Raw genomic sequence first — 18,297 nt, forward strand, 5'->3', positions numbered from 1 at the left:
GGGAACAATCACACGAGAGGAGTGAGGGAAAGCTCCTGGGATGGCACCCAGGTTTGGGTGAGCATTCCTGTGGGTGATGTTAACGTTACCCCAGAGAGAGGACACGAGTGAAGCAAGTTTGGATGGGAGGATGACGAGTCCAGGCTTGGGAATGTTAAGAACGGGATGCCTGTGGAATGCACCACACAGGAGGTCCAGTGGAAGTTGGCACAAGGTTCACAGGTCATGAGAGAGGTCCACAGGGACTTGGGAGTCCCCAGCATACAAGTACTAGCCGCAGCTGTATCTGTGGAAAAGATCAGCTAAAAGCAAGCCCAAGACCCACTCACAGAGCATACACTGTCTACACACGGGACAGAGAGAAGACAACTAAGAAAGGGAATAGAGCAAGGAGGAACACGGGAAGAGAGGGAGTCACAGAAGCCAAATGGGGAACTTTCTGGAATGCCAAATGCCATGGAACCAAACACCAGAGAAAGGTCGAATAGAACCCAGAGAATGTGCAATTATGAGGTCCCTAGAGACCTTGATGAGGGCCCTTCACGAGGCAGAAGTGAGGCTACAGAATAAACAGGAAAGGTGAATTAAAGTTATTAAAACTCCCAAATATTTTAATCCAGTTTTGGTTAAAATTCACAGGAAACTGTACATCACAAGTTGTGATGGAAACCTGTAAGGGATAGAGGCTGTCGGCACAAGGGCTTTTGCGAATCCCTGTATAAGCTAGTACTACCTTTTCTTTTAAAACAAGAGAGGAGGATATGTAATATTTACATATAAGTTCCCAGAAAGACATAAAGAAGAGAAAGCTATGCACGTGGAGGAAAGGTCACACCTAAAGTAATATTTATACATCCACAGACATTTCTTGTCATTGTAGTTTTTGTCCAGTTTATCAAAAGACAAAGGGCTTTCCAGCGACAGTCAGTCTTTAACAGTCACTTTCTATGGACTGTAACCTGTGGTCCTCTGACTGAATGTGTTTGCTGTGGGGAGCCAGGTGGGGAGCTGTCGGAGCGTTTGTCACTGGAAACAGAATTAGCTCCCCACCGGTGTATGAGTGACCCACTGACTGACTTCACCGACCTAGTTACCAACAATGCTTCATCTGCATGGATTCTTTTGCAAATTAGAAAGACTATCATTAGACTATCATCCTTTTCAGATTTTTACAAGTAAAATAAAATATCCATTTCTTTTTTTATTAAGGCATCATTGATATATAAGTTTAATGTGTACAATGTGTTGATTTGATACTGTTCATTTCTTTTTTCTAGAATGCAAGGCAAAGTCTCCTCCAGAGATAAAGAAATGGAGATACACAGATTTCTTCTTCCTGTCCTAGGATATATTATGCTGTATCATGATGATGGTGTTCATTCTCTATTTTCATTACTTCTGTGGATACTGGTTGAGTTTAAAGACTTTCCCACACTAATCGATTATATTTTCTACTCTGTGAAATACATTTCCTGCTCTGTAAAATATTTACTCAGGTCTTAGCGTTTTTCTCAGTGATCTGTGGGTTACAAATATGTTAAAATATTAATCCTTTGTGGTATTTCTTATAAGTATTTTTTACAATTGTTTTCTGCCTTTTAATTTTGCCCATTTCTCTGACATATAGAAATACTACATTTCTATGATGTGGACTCAGCTAACTTTTCTTTGTCGTTTCAATTATTGTGTTTAAACACTGAAGATTTGAACAGTTTTACAGAATGAACAGAGAGCAGAAAAAAAGGAGAGGCAAATGTATTTTTATCATAGATTCACCAAAGACCTTCCTTTGCCTTTTTCAAAGATCTTCTATAATACTATTTATTCCTTTCTTTAACTTCAGCATCTAACTCACGTAAAGAAATGCTGTTACCATTTATAACAGTCACCCATATATTAGTAAGTAGTTTGACGGTGCATTCATAGCAACCTTAGGTTTCAAGTCAGAATAAATCCTAAATTACAGAGAAAGTGGGATTACTTAGTGCCATGTTATTTCTGTCCTCTTGGTAAAGTAGACTGATTTTAAAGGCATTTGGGCTAGAACTAACACTGGTAAGATGGAAAAGAAGCTCTTGATGGGTCCTTAGCTGCTCCAAATGATGCCCAAACAATCAGAACCCATAGTTCCAAGAGCCCACCGATGACATAATTCAGCAACCGTCAACAATCTCTCGGGAGAATTTTGCTTACTCCTATTAATACGACAGACACCGTCTTAGGATCCTTTTGTATATTATTCCCAATCTTCACAAAATCTTTCAAAATAAGTATTTTACAGATGAGGAAACAAAGGCTCAGAAAGGTTAAATAACTTGCTGAAGCCCACCTAGTGTGTAAGTGGTGGAACTGGGATCTGAACCCAGATCTCTGTGATGCAAAAAAATCTGTGCTTTTCCTACTATGTCAGGCTGCCTTCCAGGACACTGTCTGCTTCAGATCAAGAGCTTCCCGGGTGCAGGCAGACGGCTGAGGACATTATCTCATTTACTCACAGAGTAATGAGTTTGATATTTCGGTCATTTGATATTGACATTGCTGGCAAGATTTTAAAACTAGTAATTAAAAAGACGACTTTTGAGCACTGGGGAAAGGACTCAATCACTAGAAGCGAGTAAGGCTTTGCTAGGAGTAAATCACGCCTGCTGATCCTCACTTCCTCTTTAATTTGGTCAGCAGCTGATAGAGCAAGGAATGGTGGCATTACTCAGCCAGACCTTTGAAAAAGCCTTTCTTATTATCCTAGTTCATGAACAATCTGAGCCAGATGATAACATAATTCAGTGAACTCCACCCAAAGAGCTTTGACTAATGGACTGATGTTCTTTTCTGATTTGTTAATTTACCAGCAAAAGGGCACAAATGATATCAACTCTGCTGATACTGTGAAGCTGAGAGGAATCGCTGATCCATGAGATGAATGATTGTAGACCCAAGATAATCTCAACAGACCGGGGTGATGAGCAGATCCTAATGAGATGAAATCTAACAGAGTTGAAAGGGAAGTCCTTGACTGTGTTCCAGGAAAAAGTGCTCAAATACTTGCTGGGGGACATAGTGCTTTATAGTTTTTGGTGAAGAGACTAAGCAATCATTTATATGATGAGTCAGGCGATGGCAGAAGGCACGAGCCACGGTGTAGTATCTGGATGAGGATGCTCATGGCCCCACTTTCCCACTCTTTCCTGGTGAGGCTCCTGCTGCGCTGCCAAAGGGACTCTGATAAACAGAGCGTGTGCCAGAGGGAGTGTCTATCATTTGCATTACTCAAAAGCACGCCTACCATCACGTGATCAACAGTTAAAGGAACCAGAAAGGTTTAACCTAGAGAAGACCTATGGGACACTGGATGTCTGTCTTCAAACTTCTGATGGGCTAAACTGGAGAAGAGACATGGGAAACATACCTGGTATGGGTGGGTTTGGAGAGTGGAACTGAGAGAGGAAGTTAGATGGGAACAGACTCTGGTTTCATATAAGGGCGACCTTTCTAACACAGCCATAGAAAAAGGAAGTGAACTATCTCAAAGAAGTCAGCCCCTTACCAGGAACTCTCGCTCCATCAGATGCAGGCGCACTGACCATTGAAAGGGATGCTGCAGAGGGACTTTTAGCATCCCATGGAGGTCTGATCATATGACTGCTAAGATCCCGTCTTAACCAGAGAGTTTACAATATTCTGAAATAAAACTGTGCCTATGTCAAATCTGTAGCTACTGATATAAGAAAAAAGATGTGATTAGTGTGAGGAAGAAAAAGCATAAAAATTCTAAAATAAACAAGAAAACACTAGTTAGTTACATGACTTAAGGCATGTTCCCTAAAACTCTAGCTCTTCAGTTTATTTATCTGGCCCAGTTCCCGAACTTATCAGTGCATCTGAAAACTCACATCCCGGGGCCACATCTGGAAGGCTGATTTAGTACATCTGGGCAAACTAATTATTTAAAAAATTCTCTTGGTGATTCTGAAGCTCACACAGTTTTGGGGGCCACTGAAATTCTAGACTTATTTATAGGTGTACTTATCTTTTGCATAAGAAATATGTATGTATGTGTCATGCTTGAAAAAACTTAATAATAATAATGATTCTAATCAACCTGTTAATATTTAAGGCCACTGTAGTATAATATTTAAGCAGTATTTCTATGCAGGGAGCAAACTCAACTCCAGTATTCTAAGCTCTAACAGCTTAGAACATAAAAGTTAAAAATATCACATCTCTTGCTTTATAATTTTTAATGTAATGAATTCATCATTTCTAGCTTTTTTGCATTTGTCTTAGATAACATTCTTTAAAAAGTAATGAGACATTCCTTCCTAAACAAATAACAGGAAATTTCAGGAAATTAGTAAGGAAAAAGCAAGAAGATGGATGTTGTTCATATATACATACTTTTTATCTTAAATAACTTTTTTCTTTAAGTTCCCACTCGGATAGGCAAAGTCTCAGAAGATATAAAAAGAAGTCATGCTCTGATAAAGCGCATTCAGAGCTTACTAGGAGTAGTAAAAACCAGTGTGGGGATATTAAAAAAATAAATATTCAATTTCTTAAAATTACAAATATTGAAACTTAAATGTGTCCTTAATCTTTTATGTTAAACTTACAAATGTTCTTCTTTTCATAATCTAGTAAATGAAAAAACTGTTTTTAAGGAAACTTTTAGCACTCAGACAATTAAAGTCAAGATGGTCAATTTTAATGTAATAAGAATGGCATTATTAAAGTATTGATTAAATTTAGATTCTCTCCATATGCAAAGAAGGGGACTCTTTCCAAGGTTGGTGTCAATTTTTAAGCATTTCTGAGTGTAGACGATATGAACGAACTCCTTTCCTAGAGGAGTATGGCAGGTGGTCCTGGAGGTCGTCATGAATCTGCTGCTTTTTCTGTTCTCACAAAGGCTTTAGAGGGAAAATCACAGAACTCCATCACCCAACACCTTTGGATTCAGAGGATAAATCCACTGGCTGTGAGTTTCTAGACTTTGAGGCAGATGGTTTCTAAGACTGCTTTCTGGCTAAGGCTTCCCTCCCCTCCCCTTCCAGAGGATGCAGGGATGTACTGAAAGAAGAGAGGAAGAAAGAAGAGGTGGATCTGGAGTAAGTTTCCTGGAGAGCAAAAATCCGGGGATTATTAACGATTTGGAAGAAATTATGAATTAGGATGAAGGCATCCACATAACACATCCAAATCAAAAGAAGGGGAAGTATAAACATACATATCCATAAAAGCAATATGAGGTGACATTATCTGTACATCCTGAAAGTTAAACTTGAAAAGTCATTTTGCTGAAAATAATTCTTACGTAGAGTTTACGTTAATTGATGTAATGACGGTGACACTGTAATTATTGTTAAGGAATCTAATGCAGAAATCCTTTTACTTGGTTTCTTGGTGTCCAGCAGGTTGCCACATGCATTTCACAGTGAAAATGGTCACAACTGACAATGAACTGGCCGTTCAGATAATACCAAATTTTAATAATGTTTATCAGAGGACAGAAGAGAGCGTTACCAAATTCTAAATTGGAATTGAAAACAGAGAAGAGAACTTCTGAGTTAACCCTTCTGGTGCACATACAATTCCTTTTAATTATGATTTTAACAAGTCAGATCTTTTCAAAACATTTCCTTTAGTGGAAAGAAACATTCTACTTACAGATGCACAAGACTATGAGAAAAAGCAGGTATGTGGCCAGTTCCCGTAAAACACTTCGAAGGTATTTCTCTCGGTTAGTGTTGCTTTCCTCCATCAGTCTTGTTCCCCAGAGACCTTTAAAATAATAATAAAAAAAGATGTCATTTTATTTTTAAAATCTCATAAATGGCAAAGGGAAAACACACAAAATAAATAGTATAACCTTTAAGGGAGATTTTCTTTTTTTTTAAACACACCCTGAATGCAACTGAGAAATTGTTTTAGGAGAGTGTACCTTTCCTTTGAGCTTACATCAGGCTACTGTCTCTCTAGATGCGCAAAACACAGGCAACTATCTGATCATTGGCTAAACTCCCCATCCCATTAGAAAAGAGCTTGGTAAAAATTTAGAAAGAGAACAGGAAATGACGCAGCCTAAAAGGAGGTTAAAGAATTGTGCATACACATCGGCCCTTCTTATTCGGGGGAGGACACGACCTATTAGCCTATTACTCACTTCCGTACGTGATGTGACTATATTGCAAATGATGCCTTTAGGTCACCCCTGACGAAAAGAAGTCCTGGCGGGAACATCTATCAAGCTTCAACACACTGGTGTAAAACCTCTGCTCTGTACCCATCTTTGTCCTTGAAGAAACTCGGTGCTGATGGACTACACTACACATGCTTAGCTTAACAGATCTTTTAAAACGCACACTAACGTATAAACTTTAAATGAAAGGCAACAATTCTTCCGGCTTCTCTCTCTCTTTGGAGAAAAAGTAAAATCAGCAACCACGTTCCGTATTTTAGCAGATGGAAAAAGTGCTGGGCGGGCTGGGCGAAGATGACGTAACCCTCCGTGAGCCTGCTGGAGAGAGTTCCCGCGGTTTTGGACTCGGCCAGCAGACAGACATGGTGGCCGTCCAAACCCCGTTAATGAACAGTGTGGTCAAGTCACATTGCTGGGTCCTTGGAAGAACCTTAGCGTTTTCCAAAAAAGACAAACTTCTCAATCCTCTCAGTGAGATTAGGTTGGCTCCTGATGGAAGCCGACCTGGCCCCTGCTTGTTGCCCCACGCTATTTCCACAGACCTGAACCCCTTCACACAGCCACTTAAGCCATACAGAAAACAGGGGGAAATGGTATATGGTCTTTCACTTCGAAGAAATGACTTCATCCCTAGTGTTTATGCATTTTTTAAGTCTTACAATAATACATTAGTTCTACTCTTAAATTTGGAGTTTTCTTTATTCTCCCAAATTTCCTTTAGGAAAATCAGCATCTGAATTCAAAGACACTGTGTTACGCATCATAGATTTCACCACACTGAAAGTGGAGCATAACTTATGACCAGGTTTGTGTCTGCCAAGATCTGGTAGTTGTCAGGGAATTACTCACCCAGAAGAAATGCAGCAAGCAGAATGTTTGTTCGCTAAAACTCTATCATATTAAAGAATTATTACAAATTTAGATGACATGGAAAATTACAACTCAGAATAACAGAGAGGCAGCCAGATATTAGGCTGAGTGGCCCTGTACACAACCACATCATTTCTTTGGGTCTATTTCTTTTTGAGGCCAGGCCTAAAACATACACATAAGCCCCATCAGGAAAAATTGTTGCCTTGCCTCGCTTGGTCAATGATCTCACTCTTTCCCATGGTTTATAAACAATTATGCACCAAGGAATAGTCATAGTTCTTAATATTTACAAATGGTATTGCTTGACTTATAAATAGAAAAACCAAATTCCTATCAAATTTTATTCAAGCTAAACGTGAATGGTCTGCAGCAATTAATTTGAGCCTTTGAATGAAATGTTTCAAATGAAAAGAAACAAATCTCCTTATTTATGTTTTTATATAATATACTTTTATTCATTTACTTTTGCTAAATTATCTACCTCCTCAAATATTTATTGCTTTAAAAATTTCATCCAACTTGCCCACTTGGTGTATATGTAGGGTCTGTCTGAGGATACGGGGACCTCTTCACATTCTGATGGGTGAGAAACGTCTGGCCTGGAGCCAACTATGCCCCATGTTTAACAGAGCTGATAGGGTAAGAATTGTTAAGGATAAAGTTCACAGCCAAAATGGCAGCATTCTTCAAAATCAACCTTTGTCTTCTCCCACAATTGTCCCAGTTGTGGAGGGAGCGCCTTTCCAGCATTCCAGGTACTCATGTTCAGTACATAGGCTGTTAAGGAGAATGTGGGATGAGAACGACCACTGGACAACTGCCCAACTTCCTTCATGTTTAAGAGGTTTAATGCAAGAGCCCAAAGTCGGAGCATATCGCCTAAACAATGTATTTCCCTGCACAATCATGCTTACTGATATGAATATAGGGGAACTCTGAGATAGATAATCAAAAACACAAAAGATGTTCCAAACATAAATAATTGACTTTGAAAAAAATGCCATTTTTACAACTATTTTATCCAAATGCTTCCAAACGCTTTTAATTTTGCTTAACCTCCAAGCCATTCCATCTCCACCTTTTTGTTTTGGAAAATATAAAAAATACCATGAAGAGAGAATGCTATAATGAACTACTAAGTATCAGTTACCCGGCTTCAAACAATTATCAACTCATTGCTAACCTTGATTCATCTCAACCTTCACCCATTCCTCCCCAATTATTTTGAAACTAATCCCAGCTATCGTATTATTTCATCTGTAAGTATTTCAGTTCCATGGTAAAAAGACTCAATGTGGAATTCTGCCTCACAGTAACTTTGTCCCATCGGAAATACACTAAACTCCAATGACTTATTGATCATGACATGGTGCAGTGTGCAGTGTAGGAGTGAGATTTGTGTTCAAATGAGGGCTCAGCCACTTACGGGCTGTTGAGATCTTACTTACCACCATGAGCCTCCATTTACTCATCTGAAAGTGGGATAAGAGTACTTTTTTGTGGGGTTGCTCTAGAAATTAGAAATATGTGTCAAGCTCTTGGAGTGGTTGGAAGAGTCCCGTCTATAGCTTCAGAAACCATCTAAACTTGTAAAATGTCCTTCTTCTGAAGCCCAGTTGGGCCAGATTTCAGAATGGCGTAAAGACCCAGTCCAAATGGACTTTCAGTTCATTGTGAATAGCCTGACCAAATTCACAGTGCATTTATATCATAAGAGAATCCTGTTTTTGTGCTCAGACACACGTGGGCCTTGTTTAAGACAAATACAATCCTTCCTAATATTCATCTGAATTGCAGAGGCACCTTTAGCGAGGGAAGTGACTTTCTTCTACGATCTATAGAATAGTCAGTTTGCTATCTTATATGATATTGACTCCTGAATCTCGAATTCTTAACCCTCTCTGAGGTGCAGACAAGTATATACCACAGCTAAGAGCTGGTTCCACCTGCATATTCCACAGACAGCTCACACTCACATGCTCAAAACTGATCTATCTTTTTATTTCTCTAAAAACCTATCTGTTTTGTTTGGGTTAATTTTACCAAGCCAGAAATATGGATTTCATCCTAGAATAGGCGCTCCTCTTAACCTTCACATGAAGTTGGTCCAGTCTCTCTTCCATCGAGCTTCTTTCCATCCCAGCTCACAGGCCTCAGGGCGGCCTTCGTCACCCCTCCCTCTCTGGCTCTGCCCTCTCCTGACCGAGTCTCCCAGCAACCAGCACTCTCCACCTCACCCCATTCTCTACATTCTTGCTAGAATCATCTTCAGATTGACATTTGATCACATCAGCCCCCACTGGCTCTAACTGCCTATAGGAAAAAGACCAGCGGGCTACAGGCTTGCTTGGTCTTACTTCTGCTATTTTTCCCTCCTGGAATTCCCCCTCATCCTTCAAAATGTAATCAACTTTCACTTCCTCTAACCTCCCCAGGTACAGCTGGGTTTCTTTTCTTTGGGTCCCTCCCATACCTGGGACCTGGCATTGCAATTATTTACCTACACCTGTTTTCCCTACAAAACTCTGGGTTCCTTGTGAGCCAGGACCTCGTATTAATCGTCGCCACATCCCTCGTACCCACCCTAAAGGAGATTCTGGATAAACGTCTGCTGACTGCATGAATTCTGTTACTAGCATAACCTTATCACACACCCCAGAGGAGCAACCCTCCCTCTAAAAACTCCCCACATATACAACATAAAAAATCTCATCTGTTCAAATTTATAGCACAAACAAAGAAGGAAAAGGAAGAAGTGATGGGATGATGTTTAGATTAAAAATAAGCAGAAAGTCACAACAGCCAAAAGGTGGAAACCCAAGTGGTCATCAACTAATGGATGGATAAACAAAATGTGGTATATACATACAATGAAAAATATTCAGATATCAAAAGGAATGAAGTTCAGATACATCCTACAACATGGATGAACCTTGAAAACAAGTGAAATGAGCCAGACACAAAAGGACAAATTCTGTATGATTCCACTCATATGAAGTACCTAGAATGGGGAAATTCATAGAGTCGGAAAGTAGAATAGAGGTTGCGGGGGATGGGGAGTTATTGTTTAATGGGTACAGTTTCCATTTGGGATGATTCTGCAAATGGACAGTGATGATACAACATAGTGAATGGGAGGGGAGGTGTCTGTTTGTTACAGCAGCTTAGTCCACCCTGAACAATACAGCTAGTACTTTACGATTTCTCCAGGAAAAAACCAAAACAAAACATCCTAAGCATACATGTCTAAAATAACAGAAAATGACTTTAACAAGTTGATACATCAGAAAAACACATTCAACTTTGGAAATTCAGAAGATTTGATAATTCACTTAGAGTGTCACGTTTTGTCTTCGCACTACTGTGTGGTGGAACCTAGAAGAGTAAACGAGATTCTTGTGGATACCTTGAAGTTTGGGGTGGCCTTTAAATCTTTCAGCCACCCTTCACTTCCTTCGGTCCAGGCCTTCATCACCTCTTCACTGGCTGCCTCCTACCTGCTCCTCTGCTTCCCTGTCTCCCTCTGCGAGTTCTCCTGCACAGCATGCTGCCCAACTCAAATCCCCTTTCAGCATGCTCTGTTCTTGCTCAAAAGCTTTCAACTGCTTCCTAACATTTAGGGATAAATTCTTAATTCCTTGGTTAGACACAACGCTTCCCACAACCAGGTCTCAAACATTTCTCCTTTACTGTCTTACTTCTGCTTCTAAGATTGATCTATCTACTGTCCAAGGAGCAAAAATGACCATTTGTTGTCCATCTTGCGTTCATGTCATTAAACAACCCAGACCATGTTGTGGAGCTGGAAGGGACCTCGGAGTTTGGGTTTAACTCTTCCACTTTATAAACAAGGAACTGAGAAGCCCAGGAAGTTCGAGCGGGTTGTAAAAAGTCACAAAGGCGGGAGACCTTCAGGGGAGCTCCCGACCATGACCATCGAAGCTTCCGTAATCTCCCCTACCATTAGAAATTGCCCGTTACTTTCCGTTCTGATCCTAGGGCACAACTTACATAATGCATATAGGATTTTATCATTGGTATCCCAGAATGGAAAAAAAAATCACAACTCGTTCATGGTTATTTATTTACTTTTCTGGGTTTCTGTCCATAGGATAATGTTGATGGGCTACTTATTTATTTATGTTTGGTAGCACTTAGAGCAGTGCTATTTTCACAATAGGTGCTAATTATTTAACAAACGTCACTTATTTAACCAGTGACAAGAATTTCAATTTCTTCATAAAAGAAAGTAGCAAAATGAAATTTATTCTAAAATTTTATATAATTAAGATTTCCTGAATATACTCTCCTACTAATTAGACCATTGATAAGGTTTGACTAGAAGTTTTACTAGGAGCTTATTCATTGTAAATTTCCTGATATTTTTCTTTAAAAGAAATAAATCTGTATATACACTCATTCCATTATTGAGTTTATTCAAAGGTTAAATGTGTTATCAAATGCTCAAAATGAGTTAAAAGGATCATGACTTACCATTATTTATTAACTTAAACTTCTCTCTCACTTCAGTGAATATTTTAAAAAGCTCAGTTAAAACAATGCAAAATAATACATCATTTGTTTTAACACACTTTCGAAACTTAAAAAGTATTAGTGTTTTACTCATCTATTCAGACAGATTATTTAAAGGATCTTTTGTTCCCCATAATGCCCTCAAATTAACTAGCATAGGCACTTATGTAAAAGAAGTGCCCAAATGTATACTTTTAGAATTTATGATTTAATTTATATTTATGACGCATCACAACACAGCAGAGACTTGCTATGCATTTTGTGTCTCACCTCATTTAATTCTCCTAAGGCAAGAACTAAGTATTATGATTATCTCTCTTTTTAAAAAAATGCAAAAATTGAGGATCAGAGAGTTAACCAATTTGCTCAAGGTCATACAGCCAATGTGTTATGGAACTGGGATTTCGGTATAAGACTGACTTGGTCTTAACCTCTTTGCTATAAAAACACCTGGATGGTGTCTTATGCAAGATTTTCAAAACTGACAGGGATGAGAATGGAAGGGAAAATTTCAAAAGAACTGCGAATGGAAACTCTTAAAAGTGGAGATTAAAATAATTTGGATGGTAAGAGCAAATGCAACTCTTTTCCAAGGATGCCTCTGACAAAACTCTGCAAAAACTGGATCCCATCCGCTCTCGGAAAATTTGTGTCCTCTTAATGGGCACTGGCAAATTTGAAAATTCCTTTCCTGTCTTTTGGAGAGCTGGGTGCACTGAACTCTGACACATTAACACACAGCTGGTATCTGGTGACGTCACTGTTTTGCTGGAATTTCAGAGAACATTAATTTAGTTATTTAAAAACATACTTCCAAGTTTTTTAAACAATGTAAACGTTTCTTTGCAACTATTTTAGAAAAATGTCTAGAATTAGAAATGGTCAAATAACTGTTTTCATAGACATTATTTTATTCTATTCGTGGCGTTCTCAACGGCTCCCTCTCCCCAAAACAACCATGCACATCACCAAAACAACATCAATGACAACCCAATGACACTTCCCACAACTTGGACAACACTGTACTGTGACCCTTTCCAGAACGGGATGAGGGGCGATAGGGCATTCAGACCAGAAGACCACCATGGGTATTAGCAGAGAATTTTCGTTTTGATTTAGTGAAATTAGCAAATAATGCAGTTGCAACCACCATTAGCTATATTAGAATATTCATGTTTTTCCCCATAAGAAAAAAAATCTCCAGATGGACCCTTTCACTCGAATACAGCTTTCACTTATTTCCAGAAGTAAAAATACGCTGACATATCTTCTTTTAGAAGAAGGAGGTATGCAATAAATTTGCACCAACACGGGCGCAGTGGAATTCCGCGATGGGTACCGGAAATCGAGCGGAATGAGCAGAGGTGGGGAACGCGCTTCCAAGAGAGGCGGGGACGCGAGGGGGATGCGAGGTGGAGCCCCGGAAGGCTGCCCGCAGCGGCCGATGGCTCCGGCCGGCGCCCGCAGCTCTGGTTTGTGCCTCAGCCGCTGCGGGTCGCGCTCTTACCTCGCAGCCCGCGAACCAGCCTCTCGGCCCAGGCCACTCGGGGCGGCTGCCCGTCCAGGGGGAGGTGGCGATGCAGCGGGTCCCCGCCGCCGGCCGGGCTGGGGCTCGGCGGGCCCTGGTCCTCTCGCCGGTGCCGCCTCCCGCTCGGATGGCCGGCGCCGTGGTAGCCCCCCAGCCCCCGGCCCCGGGCGCCCGCGGAGCTCACGGCCGACGAGGCGGCCGACCTCCGGCTGCCCGGGCGCCACTCCACGTCCATCTCCACCACCATTCCCCCTTCCTCCCCTTCCACCTCCTCTTCCTCCTCGTCCTCCTCGGCCTCGAAGCCCGGGTTGTCGCGGCTCCACGCCTGCCGCGAGCACGACGAGAGCGGAGGCGAGGGGGAGGCCGAGGCTCCGGCCGGGGGGTCCCGCGCGGCCGCCTGCCGGATCCGCTCCATCTCGATCTCCAGGCCCCTCTGCTCGCGGAGGCCGCCCGCCATCAGCCGGCCCGGGCCCGCCGCTCGGGGCGCCGGCGGCCGCTTCGCGTCCCCGGGCTGCTGCGGCTGCACGCGGCTCGAGTGCACCATCGCGCTCAGCGGCGGCCGGCGCGCCTCCGCCCCGCGCCGCGCTCGGCGCCGCCCGCCGCGGGAGCCATGTTCCTTCCTCCCGGGCCCGCCGCCCGCCTCTCGCCGCTCCCCGCCCCCGGCCTCCCCGCCGTCCCGCTCCCTCGCCCGCCCCCTCGGCCCGCCTCCCCCGCGGCCGCGCGCGCACGGGGAGGCGCGAGGAAGCCGCCCCCGGGCCGCGCTCCAGCGGGAGCGGGGCCGCGCGCGCCCGCATTCCAGCCGCGGGGCCGGGCTGGGGCGGGGAGGGGTCGCCGACCCGCCGCCCGCCTGCGGGGAAGGGCTCCTGGAACTGTCACTGCCTGCGCGACCCTGAGATCATGCTTGGCTCCCTGGTAACCGCAGCCACTTCTGCCTCCATTTACCAAAGTGCAGAGAAAGAGAGGAAACTCTTTTGTGGGATGGTGTGAATTAGCGAAATCCAGCCTGAGTTGGTCTCCAGCAGGGGCAAAGGAATCTGTCCTTCATTTGAAACTACCAACAAACTACTAACGCTTACTTCTTGGCCTTTGGCGGCCCTCCTGTCCCCGATTCTGCTGCTTTTTGGCTGGTTTCTTCAGCCTTTGGTTGGCTCTTCTCTCCACACATCGTGGGGACCCCAAAGATGCAGGCTTGGGACTCTCAGATCGCTGGTGCTCCCAGCGAGAGCTCATTCTCCACCCCGCTATCCTCCCAGCGCCCACCCTCCGGGGCCAGCACTGGCCTCTGAGTAACAGAATCCTGCGTGAGGCTCCAGGTCCGGAAGGTTATTCGCAGTCCACGGAGCATTCTAACTCGACGCTCCGCAGTTGTCTCAAATTTAACCTCTCCCAAACTAAATTTATTATCTTCTCCCATCCTCTTTTAAGTCTGCTTCAGCTCCTGGAGTCCCCGCTGAGATTTGAGACATCACTGTCCTCCTCACTTTCCCAAGCTTCACTTCTTCATAACAGCCTCATCTGTCTACCCTTCTCCTGCATCTCATCGTCCCCAAATCTTGTTGCTTCTGCCGCATAAATGTCTCTGTGATAGGACCTCTGGTTCTCCTTCCCGTTGTCAGTGATTTAATTCAGGACCCTCATCTTATGTCTTGTATTATTCTGCATTGGGACTAAGGATGCGTCACTTCGCCTCTATTCTCCACTTCAGGGTCCCCACTGTTTCCAAGTTATATTCCAGAACCAAAGCTGCTCACGTCACATTGATGCTTAGACACCTCTGGGGGCTTCCGACAGCTTCAAGGATAGAATTTAATTTCTGTGGTTGAGTTTAGTAAATTTTTAGAATCTGCCCCTGTGTTAATATGCTGGGGCTGCCATAACAAAGGCACAGACCAGGTGGCTTAAACATCAGAAATTGAGAGGCTGAAACTCTGAGATCAAGGCGTCGGCAGGGCTGGTTTCTTCTAAGGTCTCTTTCCTTGGCTTGTACATGGGGGTCTGCCTCAGTGTCTTCACACGGTCTTCTCTCTGCATGTGTCTGCATCCTAATTTTCTCTTCTTATGAGGACACCAGTCGTCTTGGATGAGGGCCCACTCAACGGCCTCATTTTAACTTAATTATCTTTGTAAAGACCCTATCTCCAAATACAATCACAGTCTGAGGTATTGCGGGTTAGGCCTTCAATGTGTAAATTCTTGAGGAGGGCGCAATTTGGCCCATAACAGCTTCCCGTCTACTTTTCTAGCATGGTTTCCCATCCTACACATCCACGTGCAGCATCCCTTGTTGGTTCCCTGTTCACTTAGAACACGCTGCTTGTATTTAGGTAATCATGGCTACCTATCACGTGATCCTGAAGTTGGTCTAGTTAGGTATCCATGTCTTTCACTAACTGTGAGCTTCTCAAAGGCAGGGCTGGTGGGACTGGAGCACAGGCATGTCACACTGTCCATCAGTTCGTTCTGAAGACATTGCCTGTGCCCTGAATGAGGAGCTGGGCCTGTAGAGCAGAGCATGACAGATTCCATCTGAAATCCCAGACCTAGAAGAAGCTTTGATCGTCTTTGAGTCAGATTTAGTCTTTGACCTGTGCCTGCCACTTCCTAACTGTGTGACCTTGGGCAGGTCACTTTACTTCCTTGCACCTGTAAAAATGGAAATAAAGTGTTCACCTCATAGGGTTGTTGTGTGAGGATTAAGTAAATGAATGCATGTAAGGCATGTGGAACACCATCTGGCACATGGTAATTGCTCAAATGTTAGCTTTATTAGCTTTTACGTCTTAATTATGATAAATGTTTTCACCTATTATTATTGTGTATTTGGAAGTGTTTGTCCCAACTAGGCTGTGAGCTTCTTGAGGACAGAGGCTCCATGCTCAGCGATTCCGTAACAAATACTGTGCGCTAGGCAGGCACAGCATTAGGAGAGAGCACCAGCAATGACACAGCAAAAAGCCCGCCCTGAAGGAGCTTGCACGCCCCGTGCATGTGTTGAGGGAATGGAGAATCTAGTCAGGTGCCGTCATTTTCAGGCACACAGCTAACTTGGACCCGGAGAGGGTTTCCTAATTCTTTGTGTGGGGCTCCTTTTAACTTTTACACCCCACCGCTTCTCCTCTGGGCTCCCAGGGCCCTTGGAATAGCTTAAGCCCACGCGAAGCTGTTACAAAGTCACTGTTCAAAAGGCTGTCATCAGTTTTGTGATATTTGTTCCCCAAAGATATTTTGATTTTCCACGATTCATGGTTTAGAAGACAGCAGATTACTGCTTAGTTTGTTCATTTCTTGTTCATTCTTACTGTTGTTTGCTGACAGGTTTATAGTCCAGAGACTGAATGGGAAAACAATAATAACAAGAAATAATAGAATAAACAAATTAATTCAATTGCTATCTATTGTTGGATCTAATTCTGTGCTTTGACTATGTATAGTAAATAACGTTATTATTTTTGTTAAAATATACAAAACTAAACAGAATGCTATTTGGACAGACCCTTCAAGGAGTTATAATCTCATTGGAGAGATACACACTCTGAGTCTAAATAACAATAGATGGAAGAATATAATTTAGTATCAAGTCAGTAGTGAGAGCTTTCAATGCAAGAGGAGCTTGAGAACTGGGAGAGGTTACTCAGGCTGGCGTGGGAGGGGAAGGTAGGCAGGGCCAAACCGCCTCAGATGCATGTTAAAGAGTACAGACTTTATTCTGTAATTAATAATAATATGCCTTTTTTTAGTGTCAAGTGTTTAAAACTAAATCTGAAACATTCTTCCTAAGACTATACCCTTGTCACCCCAAAATTCAGATTGATTGAAAATGTATCCACACATACATAATTCAGAATTAGATGTGTGTTTACCTGAAATTTTTATTACAAACCATTGTAAGAAATATGATTTAAAAAAAATTGCAGCAATATTTGTGTAATATAACTTGCATAGCATTTGGTCCATTGCATCCTAAATCTTACGTTCCAGCAGTTTCTCTACTAATTTTGGTCTTAGTCTTCATGAACTCTCTACCAGACGTCTGGTGTTTGCTGCTCACATGACTCTTCATTCTTTCTGGCTTACTAATGTTCTCTTTTATGCTTTTACCTTGACATGTTTTTCCCCTTTGGATCTCCTAGCTTTTGCTCAAGCAGGCCTTGAAGCTGTAGATTTCTCTTCCTAGCACAGAATTCCTTACTTTAATATCCATCATAAAACCCTATTTCTCATGCAAAGTTCTCCCTTATTAAATAAGTGAGATGCACAAGCCCGTATTTTTCTTCATCTGTTTGCCACAGTGCTCCTGCCATATTGCACATTTCAGTAATCTGTCAGGCCTGAAATGCCATGTGGGGTAGATAGCATGGCCTGGATGCTATCTAGTTTTAATCCCTCTGTGTGGTGGGTTCTTCTGGGGATGTGCTATGCTAACCCCACCTCTTAGTCTCAGTGCTGCAGTGGACACTCAGAGAAACCATTTAAAAGAAAACTTTAAAAACACTCCAGTCTGATTTAATACTTAGCAGTCTCCGTACTTCTGACTTCTGTATTGTTAGAATTGCCTGTTTGTTTCCTATTTTGCTTTTATTTTCTAGTGTGAACCCACGAAGCAGACACAAGCCGAAGTACCCGTTGGTCCCGCAGATTCCACCTTCAAAAGGAAATCCAAAAGGAGTCTCTGGCATGTGGGGTGTTGCTTAGCAACCCACCCAAATAAACATGTTTTCCTCTCAATTTTTTCCCCCGTCCTTATTTATTCAAGAACATTGTAAAATAGATTTTTACCGCTTGACATCTGAAATCATTAGAAGAGAATTTGGTGTTTTGAGCTTTATAAGAACTGCTAGCCATACTAAAACTTTATTTTATTTCACTTCACTGCTCTAATAACAAAGCTGGGATTGTGGCTTTCTTCTTCATGTCTGGAGTTGGGTTCAGATGTGTCCCTGCCTCTAGGGGGGTTGTGGTTTTGATGAACTGATTTCTCTATCTCAGTTTCCTTTTCTGAGTAAAGAGGTTAAATACCAACCTTACAAATTCCCACCGAATTTTTGTTGAAGACATAATGAGGGAATATTACTAAATTCATCAAACACTAATAGAGTGTCCACTAGATGCCAGGCACCATGTTGGATTCTGAGAGGCAAAGATGAAACATGATTCCTACCTTGAAGGG

The 18,297-nt window shown here is 42.4% G+C and overlaps 1 protein-coding gene and 1 long non-coding RNA gene across 3 annotated transcripts in view; one reads left to right on the plus strand and one right to left on the minus strand.

Moving 5' to 3' along the window:
* The window catches only part of PKD2 (polycystin 2, transient receptor potential cation channel), a 56,273-nt gene extending 42,330 nt beyond the window's left edge, over positions 1-13,943 (minus strand). The window contains exons 1-2 of one of the 2 annotated variants that reach the window (XM_070262296.1): positions 13,399-13,943; positions 5,665-5,778 (exon numbers count right to left, since the gene is read on the minus strand). In XM_070262296.1, coding sequence (XP_070118397.1) covers positions 5,665-5,778; positions 13,399-13,924 — 640 coding nt within the window. In that variant the 5' untranslated portion in view covers positions 13,925-13,943. Of the gene's footprint in view, positions 1-5,664; positions 5,779-13,109 lie in introns of both variants that reach the window. The other variant, XM_005608967.4, reaches the window with a different exon arrangement.
* Positions 13,904-17,855, plus strand: LOC138923447 (uncharacterized). Its single transcript, XR_011437050.1, has 2 exons — positions 13,904-14,042; positions 17,717-17,855. It is a non-coding gene; the product is annotated as an uncharacterized lncRNA (long non-coding RNA).
* The last annotated feature ends 442 nt before the right edge of the window (positions 17,856-18,297 follow it).

Source organism: Equus caballus, chromosome 3, assembly GCF_041296265.1.
Source record: "Equus caballus isolate H_3958 breed thoroughbred chromosome 3, TB-T2T, whole genome shotgun sequence".
NCBI lineage: Eukaryota > Metazoa > Chordata > Mammalia > Perissodactyla > Equidae > Equus > Equus caballus.